The sequence below is a fragment of the Drosophila arizonae genome, chromosome 2 (genome assembly GCF_054131065.1).
Source record: "Drosophila arizonae isolate 15081-1271.41 chromosome 2, UAZ_ARI_1.0, whole genome shotgun sequence".
NCBI lineage: Eukaryota > Metazoa > Arthropoda > Insecta > Diptera > Drosophilidae > Drosophila > Drosophila arizonae.
In genome coordinates, this window is record NC_142922.1 from 11,035,114 (window position 1) to 11,061,404 (window position 26,291).

Sequence of the window (26,291 nt, forward strand, 5' to 3'; positions counted from 1 at the left end):
CATTGAAGCTGTGCGTAAACAAAAATGTCACACGCCATTAAAATCTAATGGCATGTTTAATAAACTTTAAGAAAAACGAGACAAAAACGAAACAAAATGTAATGCTGTCAAACCAGGTCGATAACGCGGACTTCTAAAGCCCACAAACTAAACTTAAAAATAAAAATAAAAAATGGCCTCTTGTTGGTCTTTAATAAAAGAACAGCAACAGAGCTCAGCAAACGACTTTTCAAAAATGCGTGGAGCTCGTGTCAAAGTGTTGCGCTTGTTTGTTGTTGCTTCTGAAATAGTTGCACAATTTCCATGCGTTCATGCAAACCAATTGTAAAGGCAACGAAGTCTCTCAAAGCCAATCTCAAAAGCTATAAAATCGATATGGAAAATATCTCAAGATAAAAACGAATTTTCGAGCCTGGCGCATGTTAAATTGATTTTAATGGTTCAACCTTTGGACGTTTTCGGTGAGCTTAGCTTAATTATGGCTTCATGTCTTGATTTACTTGTGTGCAAAGTCAGTAAAATTCAATTACAGGTTTATTGTAATGGAATATTATTAATTGCTTGCCTGGCCATATAAAATATGTGCTCTAAAAATTGTATTTATTTATATAAAAATGAGAGTAGAAATAATAATAAAAGTAGAAACACTTATAAGAACATTTTATTATTTTTATTATATTTATTAAATACTAATGTTTAATAATAACCAGCCAAATCCTAGACATGAGTATTTAAATAATTAAAAAATGTTATAATAATGCAAATTTATTAACTAAAATTTATTAAATAATCAAATTTAAATCAAAATAAATTAAATATAAATCTTTATAGATATATAATAATAAATTAAATATTAATACTATTAATAATAGTAAAAATAAATTAAATAAAAAATGTATATTTGTGGTATATAAAATAAATAAAAATATTAAATAAAATTTAGAAATCTTGTCTAGTCAAATATGACTATTAATTTTATAAATTTAAAATATTTAATTAACTAAATATATAATAATTAAAACAAATTATAAAGCAAATTAAATAATAAAAGAATATTTATACATATATAATAAAAAACCAGAATATTTAGTGAATATTATAATATATAAAATATTACTAATAATTATAAACTTATATAATTTATAATACTCTAAGTTAAGAAACTCATTAAAAATTTATTTTTTACAGCTTGTCGTCTTCTTTTGATTGGCAACAATTACGATAGCATTTACAAGTTTATCAGTCGAATGCCTCAGCGCGTCGCGAGCGTTGCGTACAAATGACTTAGGCAACGAACTTAATACGCACTCTACTTAATACACCACTGCGCCGTAAGCTACCACACAGAGAGTGAACTCAACACATGTTCGCTGCTGCAGCCCGACTCGCACACAACCCAAACACAAGTCGAGCTCGAACACGACGCAGCGACTCAAAGTTGAGCTCAGAGCCAGCTTCGTTGGGCGTTTGTTTTGCCGGCGTTGTTGGCAGCTGCTTGGCTGATAACCAAAGCACTGGGCAAATATCGAGACCGTTGTCTGGGCTGGCTATCGGTATTATGTTGCTGCGGCTGTTGTTGTTGCTGTTGCTGTTGCTGTTGCCGCAGTCGCTGTCGCTGTCGATGTTGTTGTCGCTGTTGGCGTTGGCGACGACGGCGCTGACGTTGACGCAGCCGCATTCAAGTCGGCAGGCAATTTGGTTTTGTGTGGCAGCAATGGGCTGCCGACTTCAGTTATTTGTTGGACATACGCCGTGGCGGTACAGCAAGCGGCTAACGGTTAACTGGGTGCTGAACGTTGAAGCGTGTTGAACAACAAACGCAGCATGCAACAAGTGCAGTGATTAAATTAAATTGAAAGCAAATTTATGAAAATTAGTGACAAACAGGTGTTAATTCGACATTTCCTAAACAGAACCAAATACAAAAGACTTAAGCAACAAACTTGCAAATAGATCTGTGGCCGCGTGTTTGAAGCCAGCAGCTAAAGTGCTGCACTTTGGCCAGTCAACAGGCTGCAAAAAATAATTAAGGCCAAGTCAAAATAAAAGTTTAAGAAATAAACGAAAAGTAAATAAGAAGAAAAACGCAAAACCATCATCAGAAACTGCGTGGGCTGTCGCAACGTTCCACTTTATCGTTCCGCCGGCCATAATTGGATTAATTCGCAGCTTTTGGTCTTTGCGTGCGAAAATCGACGCAAAAACGCATTTAAAGAAGTCATTAACAGTCACCACGATCGGCGGCCAAGTGGCAACGTACAACGTCAAGAAAATGATTTTAAGGTATGTTATATTCCCAGCCCCGCTCACCACAGATCGTAGTTGGTCAGTTGTGCAGATTTGTTTCCATTTGTGTGGCGCACTAATGAGTTGCATTTTCATGAATGGCTCATGTCGCTTTAGTACACACATATTTCAAGTTAATTTTGAAACGTGTGTGGCACAAATACTATAATCAAAGAAGTCGGCTCGTTTCGGGAATGCCTGTAATTTTATGTAATTTTTATGTGCCTACCTGTTAGGGTTATGACAACTTTCTGTTAAAAATTTTACCGTTTCTCTGCGCCGTGGCACTGGAAAGTTCTGTCCGGCCGGTGGAGAAATTTATATGCGTTCTGTTGACGCTGTTTAATAAACTTCTACCTTGGGCCATGTTTGTGTTTTGATTATCACATTTATATTCAGGTTGACGGTGTTTTTCGATTGTCTGCGGCCCAGTGAGTGGCCCATGCTCAAGTTGCTTGGCTTAATGAGTTCTATGAAAGGCTTAGAGTACCACATGATTTCTCTGGCTGTTGTCATTTCCCTTCCTCTTTATGTAACTAAGTACGTACATCCGCAGCTTGCTGGCTTCCGAAAACTTTCTACACATCTACACATCTTTTGTTTGTCACGCGCCAATCATGGCTCGGAGCGCACAAAACTAATGATATTGTTAGCGACCTACAGCCAAACAAATCATCGGAGACAGCCTCTAGGCAAGAGCTGAGCAGGCTTAGTTAATGAGCGTACAGGTCATGCTCTTGGCTTAGTGCTGCCCGCTGCTCGTTTCGTCATTCACACCTACTTGAATTGAGCTCAGCTCGACTATCGTTTCATTTAAAAAGCAATTAAGCAGCGCCAAAGGTGAAAGATAAGTCTGTAAGCCAGGCAAAACAATATGGGCTTACACGGAATTGAATACGCTCATGCATATGTTATTAGCTGAATTGTTAGCTTCGGGCGCATTGTCGCATAAATGCAAGGCGGTCGACTCGTCTGCCTTTGTGGGCGTGGCCAGGTCAGTTGCGAGTCAATGCTTGGTTGCGAATAGTTAAATATTCGTTTCTCTTTGCCATCGTTCGTTCTTTGGCTAACGGCATCTGGGCTCGCACCTAAGCCAACAGCTCAAGACTGGGCCAACAATAATTTACGGCAACAATATTGAGTTATCGCCTTGCTGTAAATTGTCAGTTGTTGGCCACGTTTGTGTCGATTTGCTGGGCGTTCCGACAGCATTCATAAAATAAAGCTATTACCAAGCGTGAATTAATAGAACAGACTATTAGCATTGGCTTGCAGACAATAAATATCCAAGCCATGAAAACGGGGGGCGTTAACGAGGTCATTAACATTGCAGTCGAAGTTCAGCGCGAGTTACACAATTGTCCAAATGATTGTTCATTTTGGTTTCTTGTTTCTTTATTTTTATTTTTATTTTTATTTCATTTTTTTTTCTTTTCGATTTGGAATTCATGTTGAACCAGTTGGCTGTCTGCGACGTCTGCGACAGCGTCTGCATTTGTCCACTTTACTTTCTCCTTAAATGTAGAAGGCAGGCAGGCTCGAGGCTGCCTTAAGTGCAATGTCGAGTTGATTTCCTGCTGTTGCAACTGGCGCTGCGCGCTCAGCGTGCCCCGCTCTGAAACTGGGCTGCATCTGCCGCGTGACTTGCTAGAAATCCGGTTCGCACAAATGTTATAAAATGAAGACATAATTGTGACTATAGAGAGCAGAGCAGAGCAGAGCCGAGCTGAGCTGAGCTGAGCTGAGCAAAGCCAACAGGTAGCTGCACAGAAATCAAAGTGCCTGATCGCATCGTTGCCATTGCCGTTGCCTTTGCCGTTGCACGTCGTATTTGTGTCAAGGCTGCAGCAGCACCGTTTGCGGCTGATCATTTGCATGCACTTTCTGCACCCCCAGCACACAGGTGAGCCACAAATCGCGGCTGTCGATATGTGGATATGCGGTGGGCGTGTTGCCTGGCAATTGGAAAGCGCCCAAATGGAGATCGAGGCGTTGCGATAACGAGGCCTTGTGCTGCGTATTAATGAGCGCTGGCCCACAATATGTATCATTTATTTGACCGATTGCTCGGCTCTGCTCTTACTTGTGTTACATAAAACAAAAAAAGTTTTACAATTGAAGACATCAGCAGTCGCAGCAGCCGTGGATTGTGATGGCTTTTTGAGCTGAATTTGTACTTGAGTCGATTTTTGGTCATGAGCTTTGCTACAATTACTGCTTTAATGCCAATTCCTTGTCTTCTCTCTCCTTTAACCACGTGACGGCCTCTTTTTTTTCCATTTCTTGGTTTTTGTTTTTGCTTTCAACACAAAAACTGTGCGCCTGACATTGATGGGCTTTGCGGCACTTTGGCTGAGTGCTCGATTTTCAAAGTGAATGTTGGGCCAACATTCACTTTTGATTTACAGATCTTTGAAATTGTATTTCAACTGATGATGCGCCATAATACACGACATTATGTTAAATTAACCGAAATCATTTCGCTTTCAAAAAATATTATGCTCAAGCTGCCCACATAAGGCTTTATCTTCGAATTTGTTTATTTACTCTGGACATTTAATAGACTTTTTGCATTTGCTTATTTATTTTATTGCATTTTTTTTTTTTTTTTGCCAAAAGGCGATCTATTAATGATGCTTGGCGCGTAACAAATGAAAGTTAAGCGTGCAAATGAAATAAATTATAGCCTGGTTAAGCCAACTCAGCAGCAGCAGTTGATAACGAACGGCCAGAGCCGAAGACTCCTCATAAATTTACCTAACCCCAACTCTTGTGTGTTGAGTTAACACCAAGTACATCTTCTACATCTCTCCCAGCATGCTCAGTAATCACCCATGAAATTGCAATTCATTCAGTTGTCTGTGCTAATTCCGCTTACAGTGTAGAAATTTTCCTCTTCTCTGAGATGAGCAGCCAAATTTGCTGAATCAGAGGTGAGAAAGTGTTACAAATAACTGTGACAAGTGATTGTTATGTATATGCTCGTGTCAACGGGTCGTATGCTAGATATTTCTGTACCTGAGCTAGTTGGCTGCGAAGCGTGAGAACCGAAAGTGAAATGTCTGAATTCATTTCAGTTGGATCTCTTGGTACACATACTTTAATTCCACGCAGTTTTTCGTTTTTGTTTGTTTGTTTGTTTGTTTTTTTTTTTTTTTTTTTTTTTGCGCTTATCAGTCAAGAGCGTATAGAAGAGCCAGCCGGCGGCATTAATTAATATGCAGTAGATGTCGGCGATCGTGATGCAGAATGAAGCGCCACGGATCGACAATAACAAAGTCTTATAGATCGTGAGAGTCAAGCTAACCCAAATATGTAGCGCAGGGTTTTTGTTTCGTATTTTTCATGTGCGCCTGTCAAAATGATGGGGCAATTGAAAGCGAAACTATGCAGCATGTTGCAGCGCCCCAAATCAGCTGGAAAACTATTTAAACAAAGCGCAGCGCTAAATGCTGCATGTTGGCATGCTGAGGCGCTATGCAATAGCCAAATACACAAATCCAAATACCCAAATATCCAAATATCCAATTGCTATACAAATGCACCCACCAATGCTTGAGCGATAATCACCCGCTCATTTGTAGGCAGAGCAAGTGGAGTGGCTCTTGCATCATTCGTACTTAAATTGATGATGATGATGATGATGACGACGACGATGTGCCAATTGCCAGACATTTGAAGTCGAAGCAACAATTGCTGAGTTATTGAATTCATGCAACAATTTGGTAATTGTTGAAATCAAATGCTTGAGCACTGGCGAAAGGCGTTGCCATAAGTGAGCATATAATTTAGCTGTAGGTGTCGCATGAGGATGTCTGCATGACGGACCGAGTGACTGACTGACCGACTGCGCAGCCAGATTCGGCTAAGAAAGTCAAGGCAGTTTAGTTGGACAAAAAGGCAGGCCGATATCAGCGTTCAACATCAAATGCAAAAGTTGTTTTTATTTGATTTATGCATTTACAATCGATCGCAGCTCTGAGTCCCAGCTAGTTTTGCATTGAGCTTTGCACTTCATAAAACATAAAAAAATAAAATAAAATGGCAAACAGTTTGGTCAGTAAGCTGGCATTGAAAGTGGCCGCAGATACAGACAATATTTGACTGGCCGCTAAGCACTGCAATTTGTTTGCAATTAGCCGAAACACTGCGAGTTATAAATCTGCAAAGGCGTTAGCCTGCTAATAAGCCCGCCGATCGTCTACTTAGTTATCAGGGGCTGCGCAGCTGTGCAACGCGGCGTATGAGCAACAAAGATCAATGGGTTGCTGCAACAGCTGCTCTGGCTGCTGCTGCTGCGCTTTGGCCTGTCTGCGCGTTACATTCTAATCGAGTGAATTCGATATTCGAGTCCATAAACTGCACGTAAGCCATGTCTGATGCTTATCTGCTGCCAAGTGATTGCGTGCTAAACTCTATTCGGTGATATATGAAACCCTTCACAAGATGTCGTCGTCGACTCCAGTTCACAAAACTGAAAAGTTCCCGATTGCCAATGGTTTTTGGGTCAATTTAAAGTAGAGCCTATTAACCCATTGCATGAATCTATTAAACGTGTTTGTCGCTGCACAAGTGGTCGATAAAAAAGAGCGACACTAATGCCACATAAATGCGCTTCGTGTTGCAACTGGCCAACAGTTTATTAAGTATGCGCCATGTGTGCGCTATTGATTTGATGTTTTTCACAGTTGCGTTTCGCATGGCGAGCGGATGTGAAGACATGACAGTGGCCGGTGGCCAGAGCCTGATCTAGTCAGTCTCAGACGCGATTCTGGCCGGCCAACGAGATGCACTTAGACTTGAGCAATGGGCCAACGCAACACAATATTGAGAAAATGGAAAAAACTAAATGCGGCAATTAAAACGTCATGAATTCAACATTAGCAATCGAATAGAAATAAGACCCACTTACATATGTCTAGGTTTTTATTGCAGCTAACGCGTTGCCCGCCACTCAGAGAGTTTCATATTTTTGAATGACTGCCAATTATTACACAATCTCAAGCACCACAAAGTCAAGTGGCTTTAACACAATCAATTTTTACTTATAATTGCAAATTGCTATGGAAACTGTTTAGCCAATGGAAATAAATCTCTATTAATTGCTTTATTATTGAATAAATAATATAAGATATGCAACTGAATTTAAGAGGTATACAGATAGTTAGATATAGATCCGGAAGCGGAGGAACTCAGCTGCAGTATTTGTTTGTCATCTTGACTATCTAGCCAGATCCGCTTTTGTTTTTGTCAGTCACGCTGTCAGCCAGTTAGTTGAAGACTTGGTATTATACTGAAGTTGGCATTAGCACTCTGCAGGATTATAGACGTTTTAAGCCTTAAGCTAACTTCATTTCTATTATTTTATTTTATTTAATTATTGAAACTCGAGTTAAACTTAGGTAAACTAAAGACTATAATTGTGTAGCTTAAAAAAATACTGAATATTATTACTTGTTCAAACATATCTTATAAATTTTTTATGATATATGTACTTTTAGTGAATTATCTTAAACATATACAGTGTATAACATATATTCGTTTATATAACATAATATTCGTTTTTTTTATTTTTCAACTTCAAATGCCCATAAAACATGAAAGGAAGCCTTTAGTTAGCTTGCTTAAACATATTTTATAGACACTTAATTATGTGTGCATTATTCATAAATTATTATTTTTATTTATTTATTAAATTTTATATATCTAATATCTTATCTTATCTTATCTTATATCTTATATCTTATATATTTAAATATATTTAAAAATTATAAATAGCAATAAGCTGATTGCCGATCATATCGGCATTTTTGACTGTTTCCATGTATACAATGTGCCCAACAAATATGCCCGTATTTACATATATAATGAGAGTTGACAAAGTCACATATTTGTCGCTTAAGCTCATTCTTGATTGTTGCATCTTAAGATTGCATTTCACTAGTCAGCTCATTCGCTCTTGAATGGCCTATTGTGCATGCGCTTCCATATGCTATTTGAGTAATATTAATCAGGGAAAATTATGCGCGTTTCAACACTTTGTATAGAGAGGCGCGAGCAATTTACATACAAATCCGAAAGACAATGCTGAGCGATGTGGTAAGCACAATCTTAAGCCGCAGTAAGCGCAAAAACTGAGTCCACATGTTAAGCCCAACAAAAGGTCCTCTATGCACTTGGCGCGCCCCTGGGCCTGGGCCTGGGTCTGGGCGATGAGCTGTGTTGGGTCTTACATGAATGCCAGCCAGTCAGCCAGTCAGAGATGACATAACCGAGAGGTGGCGGCGGGCATCGTGCAATGCAAATGCACAGCATCATGCAACATCCAGCAATGCCACAACAATGGGACAACAACAATGCAACCGGCAATTAACGTAACTCTGGTAAAAATTATTAACAAATGTCAACTGTGGACGCGCTTTTAATATGCGCAGATTAATAGCTTCCATTTTAGGGCATATAACAGCAGTTACTTTATTTTTTTATTTATATTTTATTTTTGTATGTTTTTAACAATGTTCAAAACTGAGTGTGCTGCATCGTTAGCAGACAGATATTGCTAACGGATTGTATGTGCCCCTAATTCGCTGTGGCTTTAGCCCGACTGCAGCACATATAGCTGACGAAAAAGGTCGCCCGATTTTTGGGCATGTACTCAAAGAGGACAGCAGTGGCGACCCAAGTCCAAATATGGTCACCCAGCTGCCAGCAAAATTGGGGCTGAGCTGGACCAGAGTTCAGTGCGATGCAAATGCGTTGGATCGTTAGATAAACTGCAGCTACAATTTGGCATATAAAAATATATTGTATGTATGTGCATATATACATATACATATGTGTGTATCTCTGCATATTTAAGATAGGTATGCGAGCTAAAAATTAATTGGCTCTTGCGGGCAGGTGTAAAACTTGACGCTGCGTGAATATGCAAAAAATATTGTCGTTTTGTTTGGCTTTCGGCTAGAAGGACGTTGCCTATTTTTTGTATGTTTTTCTTGTCTCTTTTTTTTTATTATTATTATTATGTGTGCGTGAACGCCTTTCACAAATGCTGTCGCCCCAGTGGCGAGCAACAATTAATTGACTTACGCAGCAGCAGGCTGCATGCAATCAACTCGCAGCAGCTCGATTTTCGAGAGGCGTGTCCAATTGGAATTCAGCTAGGCAATCACTGCGTGGGCGCCAATTGGGAGCCTATTGGTGCGTTCTAATTGCCTTGGCTTGACGGTTCATAAGCCAAACGGTCCAAGCAACCAGCTTACTGGCCATTTAATTACCAGCATTGCACGCTATTCGCATTTAACGGCTTATGATTTCAAAATGCTGCCTTGAACCATTTTGCTTCGTGTACCTATTCAAATGCTTTTATGTACGTTTTTATTTATTTTTGCAACTCGAGATTGTCTCTGAAGAGCTGTTGAGCCAGAAAAGGCGGAGTCTCTCACAATAGCTAAATGTTAACTGAAATATATGCGAATGTAGGCTGGGCAAGTTAAAGGTTTACCAGCCGTCAAATCAACCGAAGAATGTGAAGAAATTAAATATTCCAAACTGATTAAACATATGATACAGAGATGACTTGAGTATAAGTTTTTTTTGTTTTGTTTTATTTATATGATTTTTAACAGAGACAAGCCGTTTACCATACATCGCTGTCAGTTACTTATCTTACATCTAGCTGTTCTCATTCATATTCATTCGTTCTCTTTTATTGTTGAGTCCATCTAGCCACTCTGAGTCTCCCTCACCAGTAAAATGACTCTCAAACAGGGAGAGAGAGAAAGAGTGAGAGCGAGAGGGAGAGAGAGAGAGAGGGAGAGCGTGAGAGAGAGAGAGCGATAGAGAGAGCTTAGCATAATGTGTTCTCTATCAAACATCTGAATACAACATAAATTGTAGCTCTCATTCGATTTCCACGATGAGTTAGCATAGCAGATATATGACTATACAGATAAATTAACAATTATAATATATAAGCATTTAGATTAAGGATTTATGGGGCTGAGCTTTTGTCACATCTTGATGTTTTGCACAATTTATGCCAAATTTATAATTCTTCCCAGCGCATCCCATCGCATAAATATTAAATTTTCGAAATTGTTTAACAACTGCACTTAGCATTGCAGAGCTCGTCATATATGGTACTCTGCATTGCTAAGGGCAGTGCACTTGCCACCGTGTTGCTCAGATTACGCGGCGGCATCAATGGGCTGCTCTGAAATGGGATACACTTGTTTCTTGTGTTTGGCCAGTTGGCAAGAAAGAAAGCCCCAGTACAAGCCAGCAAATTGAATGCGAAGTGGAAAGTGAAAGGACTTAAGTGCGTTTCATTGCGCTTACACAATACCGAAGAGCGAAACAGTGCGATATGCCCTAAGCAGCTCTTTTCATCAAAATAAGAAAAAAAGACTAAAGGCAATAGATCATAAATGAAACTTGACCAGATACCAGGCCACAGTACAGGGCACTTTCACTGCTGCTGCTGCTGGCTTTACAATCGAAACTTATAAAAGACCATTAACAATTGACCAAAAATATGTTTACGTGTTTGGCTCTGTGGAGTTGACAATGGGCTAACAAGCCAATAACATCAACGCGTGCCACAAGTCATAAATTGGACTCAATAAAAGCAAGGTTGCCTGTTGCTGTCAAGCAGCCAGGCGCCGCCGAGCGTGGCACACAACAATCGACAGACAAAGACAATGAAATTCAAATTCGTTACACTGACAGCAATTCGATAGCTGTTGTTGTTGTTATTGTTGTTTCTGTTGAATAGGCCACGCTATAGGCCTATAGCTTTAATCGACATATTCATAGCCAACGTTACTTTCTCTGCCTAAAGACATTAAGTCAATCCAATGCACGTCTGCTAGTTGCCAATAAATATGCCTTATTCTTGTCTCTATTTGCAGAATACTTATGCTGAGCCTGTTCAGTGCTGCCCAGTCGCAATATCATCAATTTGGCGCACAGCTGCAGTCGCCGCATGGCTCGGAGTGCGCCCTGCTGCTGGCCGGACCGGGTCGCTCCTCTGTCTACGACTACAATGTAAATTTGTTTCGCGGCACGCTGTAAGTACAAATAGAAAATGTTCAAGTGGCATTCTGGGTTACGTTTGCGAGCAAATATTTGAACGTTGACACCAAAAACGACAAAAAGCTTAGCTGTCAGTCATAAATCTTGACTGCGGCTACAGCGGGGGCAAGTGCACGGCCTGTCGATACTCTACGCCTACGACAACAACAACGACAACGATGGCGACAGTTGGCTTTGAGCTAATCATTAACAGCTGCAGTAGCAGCAGCGACAACAACGTGGCGGCATGTTGCAACTGTTTGTCTTGCCAAATGGGCAACAGGGGCAACTGTTGCACGCCTGGGAGCGAGTCTTCAACTCGTGCCTAGGCCTGACGTACTTGCACCCGAGTGGAGCTAGCAACGCAGCGGGCAACCGCCGCATAGTCAACTGCAGTGTCAGTTGCCAAAGGCTCGCTGAGTGATTGGATCTGCTTTGGGGCAGGACTGGCTTGGGCAACTGTCTGTATCAACAGCTCCATTAGCAGTAGACGCTAAAATTTATACTTGAGGGAATACTGCAATATATAAATTACTTTTTAGTCTATCATCAGACCTAAAAGAAGATTGAAATCTTGTGACTCTACTGTGACAGCTCCTCGGATTGTCAATAGTTTTTTCTTTGTGGAAGTAAACTTAGGCTTATAAAGTCTTTGGCTTATACAAAAATAAAGAAAAATTGATGCGCCTCTACTAAGGGACAGCTGAAGAGGGAGCGATTGAGCAGGATTAGAAAGACTCTGCAGTAGATTCTATAAATTATATTCATTATATTTGAGTATAGGTCTTGCTCGGAATTTGCTTTTGTGGCGTGCCTGTATTTATTTAACAGAAATATAAAAATTTTCATGACATGAAAAAAGAACAAATTTGTTGTAGATCTGTCGCAAAGAGTTTCAATAGTCCAATGGATTCTTAGGGGGACTTTAAGAGCTTCAGGCAATCCCTGGTATTCCTCTTGCATTTTTCATTAGAAACACGAACCCAATCTAAATAAAAGTGCAGAAAGCAGTTAGTAAATGTGAGGGATTATTAAATTTAAATGTCATTGCTTACTTTCATTTCTGACGCAGCGCTGTTTGGCCAGCTCGCATCTGTTGGCAAAGGTGCACCTGCTGATTACTCGACCGCGTTTCAAGGTGGCACAGACGGGATCATAGATCCTGTTGCATGCGGTTCGGCAGACTGGCCTTGGTCTACTGGCACTGGAAAGCGCACAGATGCTGACGACGATAAGCAATAGGAGAGTCACCGATTTCATGTTGAATGTACTAGCTTGAAGACTGAAGGAACTTCTATAATTTCCCTGGATTCGGCTGTGGTTTATATACAGCTCAAGAGCTCTAGAGGGCTGGATAAAACAATGTTGCATATTCTATTCATTGACAAGAATGAAACACATGCCATTTCGGCTTTTGTCTACGATGAATACAAGATTCATTTAATGCTCTTGTTGACAATACACCAATTTTACAATATATTGTCAGAATTAAATGCTACACTTGTGGGCTTCTGCTGTGCCGTCAAGTTATTGACCTCGACTTCGGCTGTATGTGAAGACAGAGTCATGTGATGCGAGCGCGTCTGCTTGACGGCACTTGACAGGCCGCCACAGATTTATTGGTAAAAACCGCACGACAGCTGCAGCGAGCTGAGCAACAACAGAGACGAACAAAGTGAGCAACAACAGCTATACAAATAAATGGCGTTGCAACACTTCTGCCGCCAAAAGCACCTGTTTCGCAGCATGGCAGCAGCTGCTGTTATTCTTCTATCGATGGCAAACGATTTCGAAATGTGACTTTGAAAAAAAAGTGCCAAGAGACAATGCCTGAACTCTGACCATGCGCCACAAAAATTGCGGCTCTGCCACAAACAGTTACCGTTTTAAATGTCGCACGATCGGGCCATGGCGAATTTATATAGGGGTCAGCAGCGAGTTGAGCTAATTTGAGGTTGCCTGGCGCAAAACGTGACTTGGCCACTATTCGGCTTCGCTTTGGCTATGGAGCCTTGCTGCGGCCGGCAAATATTCAGTCCACAATTGCAGCCACAACAACCTACTTAAATGATAAATACAGGTTTCACGACCCGGGACACTTTCATTGCTTTTGCTGCTGCAACTGCTGCTGCGGCTATAAAGTTTCCTCCTACATTTCGCCGCCGCACGTCTGTCTGCGTAAGCAAGGTAGTGCCGGCGATCGTCTGAGCTCTCTGCGCTGCCACAAGGCCCCAAAAATCTTACGCGTGCACAGATAACTGATATTCGGATGGTGTGCATATCGTTTTACGACACGCTTTTGCAATTACTCACGGCTCACAACGCACAACTCACAACTCGCAATATTACGCATACGCCACGCCAGCCAACTACAGTTTCACTTTCAGCAGGAAGCATTCAGTTGCGCACCTGCAGACGCGAATTCATTTCACAGTGCAACAAGAGGCACATTCATTGTGCCACAGCCACCCAATCAGGATAGCAAGTCCCAGTCCCAGTCCCAGTCCCAGCCCCATGCAACGTCGATTGCAGTGCGTGCCGCATGCAAGCAACTTTCTAGCTGGCCCAAAACTTTACCTCGGACTGCCCGCTGGCTGAGTGCAATGCGCACATTGAACTTTCCATCAGCAATAAATTTTTAAGTTAACTGGCGGACCAGTTAAGTGCCAGCCGCTATTTCGCATTTGACAAATTTTTCACGCAAAAAAATGCAACAAAAAAAAAAAAAAAAAAAAAAAAAAAAGAAGAAGAAAACTATTCAAAATCTATGCAGTCTTTAGCGAGCACCCCAACTAAGCGAGATATATTGAAAGTTTGGCTTATAATAAATGCGTTAACAGGCGCATGTATTATGTAAATAAATGTTAATTTATCGTATTGTTAGTGTGGAAAATTAATGCGTTTAAAATTTTTGAAAAATCTTACATTCCATGGTTGTTAGATATGCTGTCTAACACATTTGCAGTTATATATAGATTTATACTTTATGATAAGCCATTAAGTAGATATTTATCTTATCTTTGAAAGTCTTCATATACAGAAATATGAATTAATATATGCGTATACCTATATAGACAATTGAATGCCATTAATTGTAAATATCAAAGGGATTATATGTATTATGAACTAAAAGGGATTTTCTCTAATCTTTTGACAATGGGTTAGTCAGCTTGATTTTAATGTTGTAGTTATTCAACAGATGATGTTGTTTGCGTAATAATCTTTATAGTTTAGAATCCATACGATTATTTGTGGAGCTATTTTCAATTGTTTCGCAATCTCGAAAATGTCTGAAATTAAGGCACTATTTTCAAGCGATTACTCAGGTCTTACACATAGTTTTCTTTAACATTTTTATAAGTTGACTTTCCGCGAATTGATTAATGTCTTTCATGTGACTAGCAGATCATACGTATTATTGAGATGTCCAACTACGATTAACTTGATAGCAGACAGAAATGGTTGTTACTTTTGGCTGTCTGACTAAAATTGTTATTAATTGTATAAATATAAGAATATATTTATATTGTTGTGCGGTTTCAACTGTAGCTCGTCTGTTCTTATCACATGACTCTGTCTTTACATACAGCCGAATTCGAGGTCAATAACTTGACGGCACAGCAGAAGCCCACAAGTGTAGCATTTAATTCTGACAATATACAATATTGTAAAATTGTTGTATTGTATTTTAGAAGAGCATTAAATGAATCTTGTATTCATCAAAAGCCGAAATGGCATGTGTTTCATTCTTGTCAATGAATATAATATGCAACATTGTTTTATACAGCCTTCTAGTGCTCTTGAGCTGTATATAAACCACAGCCGAATCCAGGGAAATTATAGAAGTTCCTTCAGTCTTCAAGCTAGTACATTCAACATGAAATCGGTGACTCTCCTATTGCTTATCGTCGTCAGCATCTGTGTGCTCTCCGGTGCCAGTAGACCGAGGTCAAACTGCCCAACGATATGCACCCAGGACTATAAGCCCGTGTGCGCCATTTTGCGACGCGGTCGAGTAATTAGCGCGTGCACCTTTTCCAATAGCTGCGCGTTAAACAGACAGCAATGCGTCAGAAAACAAAGTAAGTCAAAAGATTGATAAACAAAAATCCTTCACATTTACCAACTGCTTAATGTGCATTCGTTTACTCAGATTGGATTCTCATTAACACGGGCAAATGCTCTAGGGATAGTAGGGATTGCCCGACGCTCTTGAGGCCCCTCTAAGAATCCTTTGCAATGGAATTGATTGTATATATACATGTATTATGTAAATATATATCTGTATAGTATGACTATTAAAAGCAACTCTATGCAGTCTATTCAAAAGGTATCATTGTGTTGAAAGGGTGTTGCTCTACTATAAATATAGAATGCAAATTCAGTCATACGGTGGACAAGCATGAATAGTGAAGCTCTGTGAGACTGTGTCGCTTCCCATGATATACATATGCCACATATCTTGGTTAAATATCTTTAGGCTGCTCAGCTGCAAATGCTGCACTCTAGATATGGCTGCAAGTTCGTGAAGAATGTCGTCTATAGCTTAAATGGATTTTGCATTGCGTGTCTGGGCAATGTCTTGGGTGCGCTGCGTGTGTTGTTGTTGTTGTTTTTGTAATTATTTAATACTTACGCATTGTTAACATGTATCGTTGTCACCTGACACGCGTTTTACATGTCGCTCCATTTGAGGAAGTCGCTGTGCCCCTCTTTTTCGAGGGGCCTTTTGCGAGTAAGTCGCGAGACGAGAAATTTGCGTGTTTTGGCATTTAATTAACAAACCGGCTACAAACGCAATGCAATGTTAAATGTTAAGTTAAGTTGTTACTGTTACTGTTACTGTTACAGTTAGAGTTTAGCTTATTTATTTATGCCCCGAGATGCGGTATCTGCTGCGGCTGCATTTTGTTTCCTGTTCGGAGCAACCCACTCCGCATTCGAACTCGAATTGGAATTCGAATTCGGATTCGGCCTGAGTTAGTCATATTCGGCGCCGATGGTTAGGCTAATGGCGCCGGGTTGCACAAATGTCTGATGATACCATCGGTTGGTATCGAGAACGACTGCAAAACAATTGTCTGGCAATCACATGGGCAGCTCTATAATTGCAAGCGATACTCACTTATATCTCCCTGCTGCACGACCACATCGAAGCGCTGGCATTGAAAGTAACACTCGGGCGGGGGCACCAGGAGCCAGCGCTTGCTGCCCGCCAGCTGTGCCTGCCACGACGGCAACCGCACATTGTCAATCTGGCAGGAGTGGAGGAATTAAAAGAGACCATCAAAAGAGAGAGAAAGAGAGAGAGGGAGCTCCGTCACTCACATGCATTTGGGCGCCCAGTCCGGCGGTGCCAATGAAAAACCAATCGACTGCATTGTTCTCCGAGCGCTCGGGCAGGAAATAGGGCCTGCCATAGTGTCGACGAAACTCCTCGGCCGTCTCCGCATGACAGTTGCTCCAGCCGAAGTACCACGGCGCCTCGTTCGGCTCGAGGTTGACGCGTGCCGGCGTCATGTCCAAGGCCTCGTAGATGTCCCGAAAGCCTGTCTTGTAGGGCAGAAACTGACAGTCGCGTATGCGCTCCTTCCGCTTAGCCTTGCGATAGACATCCCGAAAGTACCAGTAGTCAAAGAGCTAAATGCATTGCACATAAGCCAAGCGGAGACTCCCCTCATTTCGTTAGCCCACTCACCGTTTTAGCTGTCCAGTTCTGCATGGCATCGCTGACTATGACGGGTGCTCCACTGTATGCGTACTCCGCCTCGAATTGGCCGGGCGTCAGATTGCTAAGGCGTGGCACGCTTTGAATATTCGCACAAAAGTCACAGCGTTCGGGCGGCCGCAGTGCATAGCGCAGTGGGCGTGGCAGTGCCAGAGCACAGCGCTGTAAATCCATTACAAAGGCAGTAAAATAAAATAAAATACATATAAATGTTTACAAATATATTCCCAACAATTCTGCGCATATGCCATCACCTGTCCCTGCAACTCCGTTCGGTAGTAACTCAAGAAATATATGGCCAGCACACATAATAACAAGATTTTGGTCAGCCTGAGCAGCTTTTGGCTGCACCCAGAGGCTGAGCAGTGCTGCTGCAACAGCTGCTGCATGGTGGCACTTGGATCACCGCTGCGATGAGTCCACAAAATGCGTCTCAACTGGCTGCGTGCTTGCTCCATGTTGCCTCGGCCGAGTCGCGTAGTCGACTGTGGCCAACATTTCCGTTTCCTGCTCGCCTAGCGACATCTGGCCAGCTGCTCGAGTCGCTCGCCTGTCAATAACTCGATTATCAGACCGAGTGCAGACGGTGCGGGCGTGTGCGTATGTGGTGCTGCTGCTGGTGGTGGTTGAGTGTTTTGTGTGCGTGTGCGTGTGCGTGGTTAGCATGTGATAACGACAAATTGTCTGATATTGTCAATAGCATTCAATAATCGAATTGTGTGTGGCATTCGTTGCCTTTGTCATTGCAGAAATCCCTACAACACTGGCACGGGCACTTGCATTACCTACGATGCCATCAATGCGGCCTACGTAGATGCACGCAAGCGTATACGTAAGTAGAGCAAGAGCATTGCACACATACATGCATACATAGACATTTATATACATGTATATATATTTCTGATACGCGTTTCAGGTGTGGCCGAGCCCAAGTCCGACTGGAAGCCCGAGGAGCTGGCCACCGTGGGCGAGCTACTGCTCGACATATCCATACAGCTGGCTCGCACGTAAGTAAATGTTACGGTAATAAATGCTAAACGCATTTGAAAGTTGCGCCTGGCACGCCCACAGCCCCAATAAACGATTGCCAAATAACGCATGACATGGCACTTAAGTCGTGCTCGTGCTGCCGATGCTGATGCTGATGCTGTGGCTGCTGCTGTGGCTGAGCTCCGTCCAGACCGCCTGTAGTCATAAATATGTATGAGCTTAAAGCTGGAACCGAACTAAACTGAACTGAACTGAACTGAATTGGTGCTGTGCCTGCTCTCAAGGTTCTGCAGCCTCAGATGAATTTGAAATTTGAAAGTTTGGCACATGCAAATGCTAATTGCAATGCCAAATTTGCTGTCGCCGTCGCTGTCGGTGGCTTTGACTGATGGCCACTTGGCCACCTGTAGCTCTGCTGTCGATGGGGCAACTGCAAACAGTCAGTCGTCTTCAAACTGGCGCAACTGCATTTTTTTTAACCTGCTTCCAAAAATATGTTTTTTGTTTTTGTTTGGCTGCTAGCTATTTGTTGTGCTCGCTGCGCAAAATGTAAACAAACGCGAATTATGCAATGCGTCGTCGGTTCGGGATGGCAGTCGCAGTGAGAGTGCGCGAGTGGCTGCCCCCCACCCTCCCCCCGGCAAGAAAACGAGCAGAAGCCAGCTGAGGATGCAACAAAGTATTACCAGTTTTGCAGTCTTGCAGTTGGCCAACTGTCGCTTGTGGGTAATCGTGCTGCCGAGTCAGTTGGTCAGAGCAGCCGTTTCGCAGTTGCAGCTTGACTTTCTTTTTTGGCCAGCCTCCACCCCCTGCACTCCTGCTCATCTAATATGAATGCAAAGCTTGGCTTCGAGGATCATCAGTCGTAGCAGCTGCAGCAACAGCTGCAGTTGTAGTTGTATAATCCTATGATTATACAGTCTCAGCTTCGCATATATGTGAAGTAATTTTTATTCAAGTCGATGATATAAGCTAAAGGATTAGAATGGCAATTTTATGCTAACAGAGATATTATTAATAATACTGTCTTGAATCAATTTATTTAATATTTTTGTACATTATTGGAAACCCTCAGAGGTGTGCTCAAACTTTCAGTTCCAGCTGCGAGCTTTATTGAGGCAATGCACCGCCAACTTCAAAGACTTAAGTTGCGGCTTAATACACATTTTTTAATTACCAATAACTATTTGGAGTTTTACCAACAACAAAAATTCAAATTTTTAAACAATAAATAACAGTGAAAAAATTGCCTTAGCATTAGCCGGCTGCAGGCACTGAATGCTATTATCTATCCCACCCAATTCGAGATCAGTTATTTGGTAATGCCTTTTCGAAAGGTTTTAACGCTCTGCTGAAAGGTTTCCTTTTAATAGCCTCAAGTTTTTCTGCCCATTTCCTCAGTTGCTCTAATTTATGGACCTTCAGTCTGTTTAACTGCCAGCCCAATTGACTGTAAAATGCTGTAGCTTTTCTTTTCTCTTTTGTTTTCTTTTTTGACTTCACATCTGCCAGAGGCAGCAACAATAGCTCTGGCCTACCTTTGGCGCCCTTTCCAGTGCCGTTTTTCTCACTTTCCCATGCACTTGAGGAAGTGGCGGATGGTAATTTATATTGCAGCCGCCAGTTCAGAGCTTTCCAGCACTCTGCGCTGCATTAGATACAAGATAAGACGCGTTTAATTCACGGACCACAGGCCTCGCAGTCCGATTCCATAAAACGGTAACTGGCTTCAAATTTTTTTTTTCTGTCATTGATGGCGACGTCAAATCTCAAATCTCAAATATCAGCATCAGTGTCTGTCTCGGTAAGCCGGGCCAAAAGCGCGTTAATTGCCTGCCGCTTGCGAGCCGGGCTAATTCGATCGTTTTGCAATTCTCTGACAAGATTGAAAAATAACAGATCAAAGGAGAACCAAACGGGCTAAGCAGCTGGCGCGACAGGAAAACGCCAAGTTGGGCGACATCCGCAGCCAATACAGTTATAGCTGGCAATAATTTGTCAGCATTTAGCCATAGTTGGTCAGGCAACTGATTTAGCGTTTTCTCTTGCAGCTATGGCCTGTCCTATGAGGAAATCGAGAAGGGTCTACCCACCATAGACACGTCGAAGACACTGATTCGTGAGGTCTGTCCGCCGTTCTTTGCGGGCGTCGAGTGCCGGCCGGGCAAATACCGTCGCTTCGACGGACTGTGCAATAACATTGAGCATCCCACCTGGGGCGCGGCGAATGCACCGTTTCAGCGTCTGATCGGCCCACTCTATGCGGACGGCATCAATGCGCCGCGCATTTCGGTAACCGGTCGCGATTTGCCCTACTCACGTGTGGTCTCGCGCACAATGCACCCAGACGATGGGTATCATGATCACGCAGGCACCGTTATGGTCATTGCCTGGGGCCAGTTCATGGATCACGACTTTACGCTGACTGGCACGCCTCTGGGTAGGTCGCTCGACCTGTGCGCATTGAATTGTTGAATAGAATCCGATTCGCTCCCATTACAGACCCCATCAATCGCAACGATCCGGAGGAGTGCTGCAAGCGGCCGCTGCACAAGAAGCATCCATATTGCAACGAGATACGCATCCCAGACGACGACTACTTCTATCGGCTCTTTAATGTCAAGTGTATTGATTTCGTGCGCGGCTTCCCCTCGCCCAGACCCGGCTGTCGCTTGGGTAAGTTAAGCCCAATAATGGCCTGATGACTAATACTCATGCCCTGCATTTCAGGCTCGCGTCAGCAGTTCAATACCTTGACCGGTGTGATTGATGCGAACACTGTGTATGGCGTTAAGGAGTCGTTTGCACGCAAGCTGCGCACCGGCTACGGCGGCCTGATGCGCATGAATCCCGTGTTCCAGGAGTACGGCCTGAAGGACCTGCTGCCACTCAAGCTGGACATACCCGACGAGGGATGCACGCGGCCCAACAAGAGCATGTACTGCTTCGAGGGCGGAGAGATCCGAGTCAATGAGCAGCTAGTGCTGACCTGCATGCACACTCTGATGGCGCGGGAGCACAATCGTCTGGCCACGGGCCTGGCCCAAATAAACCACCACTGGGATGACGAGACGCTGTTCCAGGAGGCGCGCCGCATCAACATTGCCATCGTGCAGCACGTCACCTACAACGAGTTCCTGCCCATCCTGCTGGGCAAAGAAGTGATGGAGAAGTTTGGCCTGGTATTGCAGAAGGATGGCTACTGGGATGGCTATGATCCGAATGTCAATCCAGGCATCATTGACTCGTTCGCAGGCGCTGCTTTCCGCTTCGGTCACTCGCTGCTGCCCACCGCCGTGGAGCGCTGGTCCAAGGCTCACAAATTCATTGCTTCAAAGCGCTTGTCGGACCTGATTCGACGTCCATACGATTTGTATAGAGCCGGCGTGCTGGACGAGTACTTTATGGGTCTGATGAATCAGGTGGCACAGGCCATGGACGACTCGATTACCCAAGAGGTCACCAATCATCTCTTCAAGAAGGAGGGCGCTCGCTTCGGCATGGACCTGGTCTCGTTCAACATGCAGCGTGGACGCGAATTCGGCATACCCGGCTACATGGAGTTCCGCAAATTCTGTGGTCTGCCCACATCGAACACCTGGGATGAGATGTACGGCTCCATGCCGAACGAGACTGTACTGCGCTACGGCAGTATATTCGAGTGAGTAGTTGATTATGTTGCTGGCTTTTACTCGTGAATCATTCGCTTCGCCCACTTAGACATCCGGCTGATATTGATCTGTGGTCTGGCGGCGTGTCGGAGAAGTCGCTGCCTGGCTCCATGCTGGGACCCACGTTTGCCTGCATCATCGCCACACAGATGAGCTACTTGCGTCGCGGCGATCGCTTCTGGTACGAGCTGCCCAATCAGCCCTCGTCCTTTACGCCCGAGCAGCTGCAAGAGATTCGCAAGGCCAAACTCTCACGTTTGATTTGCGACAACACCGACTTGATCGATACCGTACAGATATATCCCATGGTTCTGCCAGATCACGAAATGTGAGTTAATAAATGCTGATCTGATCTGCTCTGATGTGATGTGATCTAACTTTCGTCTTATCCATAGCAATCCGCGCGTGCCCTGCAAGAGCGGCATTATACCCTCCATCGATTTGAGCAAGTGGGCCGACTTCGGCAACCAAGGCCTGGACCCGTCTGTCTATGTAAGTCAGGCACATTTAGTATAAGCATATATAGCTTTACATAATGTATATTCTTTCTACTCTTAGAACTATATCAACGAAATACCCGAAACGTTGCTCAACTTTAGAAAGTAAACATCATTTTATACAATCCATTTCTATACACCATTTTGGACGTCTCTCTATACCATCTGGCAAAGAAGAAAACCCACACATCTACAGCATTTAGTTTTCAACTCTCTCTTTCTCTCTACCGCTTAGTCTCTTTAACTAGTCTTCTCTCCCGCTGCCACGCAATTTCCGCTCTGATACATCCTAAAGCCAGTCAGTTGTAGGTGCACACTGCCATTTTCCATAGTGATTTCCAACATTTCCATGCATTATCCATACATTTTTTGTATATATGTATTATTTTTAAAAATAGCAAAAGTACAGGGTAAGTGAAAAAAGAAAGGAAACGAGGAAGGTCGTCATGACACGCGAGGCCTTGAATAAAGTTAAACCATACGAATATTTCGTTTGTAAGTTTTGTATATGCAAAATCTAAGATTTAAATAAAATAAAAACAGAGTTAATGTTTGTTCAAATTCTTGTAATTATTTAATGCTGGTTAAGACTAATAAGTATAAGTATGTATATAAGTAGGTGCTATAGGAACTTCATCGGTTACGTGTTGTGCGGCAAACCCAGGCTGAGGTTTGCCGGAAACTCTAGGTAAGCATTATAGTTAAAGCCATTTAATCGTATAGTAAGCGCCAGTTTCAGTGTCGTCGTTGTCGTCGTCGTGGTAGTCGTCAACCAAGATCGTGTTAAACATCGCATCGCATCGCATCGAACCGCATCGCATCGCATCGCATTGACCCAAAAAACGCGTCTGAGTCACAGGCGATAAATAATCGCACACACACATACACATACACATATATAAATAAACTGTTAATACACGGCAGAGCCATCTTTGAAAGCTCTACTCGAGCGCGTTCAGAAACGGCGCTATAGAGCCGATATCTTCGCAATCGGGAATCGCTTTGCCCTTAAACTTGAGGCAGGACTCGGCACAGGTCTGGCCCTGGAAATAGTCTCCGAACATTTTCTTGCACTGTGCGCAATTGTTGAGGCAAATCTGTATGAAATCAATGCCACCCATGGGATCTACAAATCAAGAAGACGAATTAACCTTAAACGTATGACTACCCCAACTACTTCTCACGACTTACCAAATCGCTTGCCATAGTGCCCGATCGACGGTAACGCCTCTCCGTATTGCATGAGGCACAGAGCGGCCAATGCAATACTAGCCAGCAGTAGGGTCTTGTTGCTGCACATGGCTGATATAAGTTCAAGATCTAAGTCAAGCAAATAGTTAAATATATATCAATCTATTTAGATAAATATACGATTCAAAATTGTTTTGGCTTATGGTAGAGTACAGCGCTGCGACCGTTGTCCGCCAAGTGCGTTGTTGAAATAATTAAACGCACGTTTGTCTCTTCTTATTTTATAGGCAACCCAAACACAGATGCGAAAGCTTAACAACGTCAAGAAGTCTGAACGGCAACGGCAGCGGCTACAACAACGCTTCAAGCCGGTCTCAGAGAGCTCGCCGTACGTAAGGTTATCAAACAAAAAGAAGAAGAAGAAGAACAACTTCAACTCAATACAAATTCAATAAAATGCCAATTTGCTTGATGTTCTGTATGCAAATTACTTTATGTATATGTATGTGATATATATTAGAATACATATTGTTCTCATTCTAAATGCTGGCAGGAACCAGCAAAGCCTTATGTATGGGAGTCGCGTGGTCAACAGATTAAAAGGTATTTTAATAACAATCAAAATATTTCTCGTCTAACATTAGAATATGTAAATGGGCGGTTTGGAAAAATAAATTCTAATGAGATAGTTTAGTGATTATAAAAGTGCGTTTTAAACTATTGTGGAGATAAACTAATAAACAAATAAAATACGTCGAAATTTCATCTATTCTAAATAAAAGTACACTTTCAACTAAATAGTTGGCGGTGAGTTGGCACAAAAATCCCCAGTCTCAAGAGCAAATAGTGAAAAAAAAAAAAAAAACTTCACCGACTTTGGGAAAGAAAGCTGAGAGAATCGCACGGAAAGTAACAGCAGGAAGTGTCATGGAATCGGCCAGAGCCCAACTGCAGCCGTTGTCGTGTGTTAAAAACTGTATTTAATGCAAATCGAATGCGGACCAGTTGTAGTTGTTGGCTGCCCAATCAGCGATCGGCCGATCAACCGATCGCTCATTAATTAATGACTGCAGCTTAAAGCTTACAACGTAGAACAGAGTTGGGAGAGCCGGCTAGTCCAGATGCCAGCGGGTGTTGGCGCTGGCGCCAATACGAATAAGTTACGCCCCAATAAAATGCGTGAAATTCTTTTGTTCCAACCGGACACGATGCCAGCGACTGGTTTAGCGCGATAGCCAGCCAGTGGCTACACGCTGTCTGGCAGCTTGTCAACGGTAGCGTCACTTCCATTACCCTTCCAGAGGGTACTCAAGCTACTCGAGCTAGATAGAGACGATCTCTCAATGAACTTGGAAATAAATTGATTCTCATTCTATTCTAATTCAATTTTGGTATTCCATTTATTGTTAGTTTAGTTAGATTGATTTCCCAAGCCATCAATCAATATCGAGTATATTACGATTATTTCTGTAAGAGTATCCAAACATCAACTCTCGGAATTTTGTTTAAAGTTTGTTTTGTTTATACTTTTGTATACAGTTTGAGCGCAAACAAAATCATATATTAGCCTGTCAACTATGTAAATCGTGGGAAAATATCAAGTTATGTTAATTTTATGCAACTTAGACAGTTTTGCTACTATTATTATTATTGTTATTTTCGAGCTAATTGCTAACACGCGCCGTACGTATGAGTAATGTGAATTGAGTGCTAAGTGCAGCGCCTACGTCACAGACGTTTTGTGGGCGTGCCACTTGAGCGGACAACAGCTTTTTGTTTTGGCTAATTGCTCTGATGACGTACACGGCACAGCAATAGCACTCGACACTCACCGGTAGTTCGATCTTAAGATCTGGAAACGTTTTGTCGGCTTAAACGCGTACGTGGGTGGGTTCGTTGGCAAAGCGAAGATTCGGCGTTGGCGGCGGGTTTGTTTGCTGAAAACTGGTTCTACACCGACTGTTGCCGCAGTGCAGAGTTCTTAGTGTATTTATATTGTTTGCCTGTTGTCAGGGCAGCTATGGGCTTCCACTGGCAAATTAATCAATTTGTCTCAGCAACAAACACCTAATTGAATATATGCTTGCCAGCTTAGCTTACTTCCGCTGGCAGCAGTGGCAGCCACTTTCTTGAGTGGTTTTCTCAGCGGTGCTCGGGCTGGATGTCGCTTATCCAGTTTAATTGCGTTTCTTTCGTCATTGCTGTAGAAGTCGCTACGGACTTAAAGCAGGAAATATAAGCTTAGCTTGTTCAGCTTATAGGGATTGCATTTTCCTTGCCTATAAATCTCGCCAGCTCAATAAATCATGATCAATAGACTTGTCGTTAAATGTTTTATTCTTAATAAACTTTTTATATATATTTCATATAGTTTATATTATTATTTGCTTTATATAAACATATATACATTAGTTTAGCTTCGGAACTGCTCTGCACTGCTTGCTCTGCTCAATGTGGCGTTTAAAGCATTGCTTGTTAAAATTGTGAATACTGTGTACTAGAGAAGTAATTACACACACATTTTTTTGTTATATTCACCATCGTGTACATAAAACTAAATTAAAGATACATTTTCATAATTTATCATTATCTATAATTTGCTTTGTGTTGAATTGGCAGCTTCATTTTCCTTAGTCTAGAATTCAAATAATTGAACTGCTTTGCAACGCATCCCGTTCGTTAACTGCTTGCTTTTATTGCCGGTGTGGCAGCTCTCTGGAGTGAGCTTGCAAAAATTTTCGCTAGCTGGCGCCACAAGAACCGTTCATGACTTTCTTAATGATTAGATATAGATATTATTATTATTATTGTAATTACTATTTTGATTGTTATGGTAATTATTGACGATAATTA

At 42.4% G+C, this 26,291-nt stretch overlaps 5 protein-coding genes across 6 annotated transcripts; 2 read left to right on the forward strand and 3 right to left on the reverse strand.

The window, feature by feature from the left end:
* The first annotated feature begins 1,701 nt into the window (after positions 1 to 1,701).
* On the forward strand, positions 1,702 to 22,808 carry cysu (peroxidase homolog). Its single transcript, XM_018000957.2, has 10 exons — positions 1,702 to 2,283; positions 11,199 to 11,357; positions 17,839 to 17,921; positions 18,006 to 18,096; positions 20,131 to 20,519; positions 20,582 to 20,755; positions 20,810 to 21,740; positions 21,800 to 22,078; positions 22,146 to 22,242; positions 22,309 to 22,808. Exons 1-10 carry the CDS (start codon positions 2,273 to 2,275, stop codon positions 22,354 to 22,356), a joined length of 2,262 nt encoding a protein of 753 aa, XP_017856446.1. The 5' UTR covers positions 1,702 to 2,272; the 3' UTR covers positions 22,357 to 22,808.
* LOC149270294 (uncharacterized) lies at positions 12,158 to 12,667 on the reverse strand. Its single transcript, XM_089467312.1, has 2 exons — positions 12,417 to 12,667; positions 12,158 to 12,349 (listed from the first exon to the last, which is right to left on the reverse strand). The coding sequence occupies exons 1-2, from the start codon at positions 12,619 to 12,621 to the stop codon at positions 12,276 to 12,278; spliced, it is 279 nt and encodes a 92-aa protein (XP_089323438.1). The 5' UTR covers positions 12,622 to 12,667; the 3' UTR covers positions 12,158 to 12,275.
* On the forward strand, positions 15,185 to 15,690 carry LOC149270295 (vasotab-like). Its single transcript, XM_089467305.1, has 2 exons — positions 15,185 to 15,443; positions 15,515 to 15,690. The coding sequence occupies exons 1-2, from the start codon at positions 15,239 to 15,241 to the stop codon at positions 15,586 to 15,588; spliced, it is 279 nt and encodes a 92-aa protein (XP_089323431.1). The 5' UTR covers positions 15,185 to 15,238; the 3' UTR covers positions 15,589 to 15,690.
* On the reverse strand, positions 16,123 to 17,587 carry LOC108609222 (bifunctional arginine demethylase and lysyl-hydroxylase psr-1). The gene is made up of 5 exons (XM_018000958.2): positions 17,344 to 17,587; positions 17,060 to 17,251; positions 16,690 to 17,001; positions 16,487 to 16,616; positions 16,123 to 16,427 (listed from the first exon to the last, which is right to left on the reverse strand). Exons 1-5 carry the CDS (start codon positions 17,545 to 17,547, stop codon positions 16,342 to 16,344), a joined length of 924 nt encoding a protein of 307 aa, XP_017856447.1. The 5' UTR covers positions 17,548 to 17,587; the 3' UTR covers positions 16,123 to 16,341.
* On the reverse strand, positions 22,786 to 25,668 carry Eh (Eclosion hormone). Of its 2 annotated transcripts, XM_018000959.2 has the most exons (3): positions 25,271 to 25,668; positions 23,439 to 23,567; positions 22,788 to 23,373 (listed from the first exon to the last, which is right to left on the reverse strand). In XM_018000959.2, exons 2-3 carry the CDS (start codon positions 23,545 to 23,547, stop codon positions 23,189 to 23,191), a joined length of 294 nt encoding a protein of 97 aa, XP_017856448.1. In that variant the 5' UTR covers positions 23,548 to 23,567; positions 25,271 to 25,668; the 3' UTR covers positions 22,788 to 23,188. The 2 variants fall into 2 exon arrangements, with proteins under 2 accessions (XP_089323447.1, XP_017856448.1); XM_089467321.1 differs by lacking the exon at positions 25,271 to 25,668 and having other exon boundaries at positions 22,786 to 23,373; positions 23,439 to 23,701.
* Between the last annotated feature and the right edge of the window lie 623 nt (positions 25,669 to 26,291).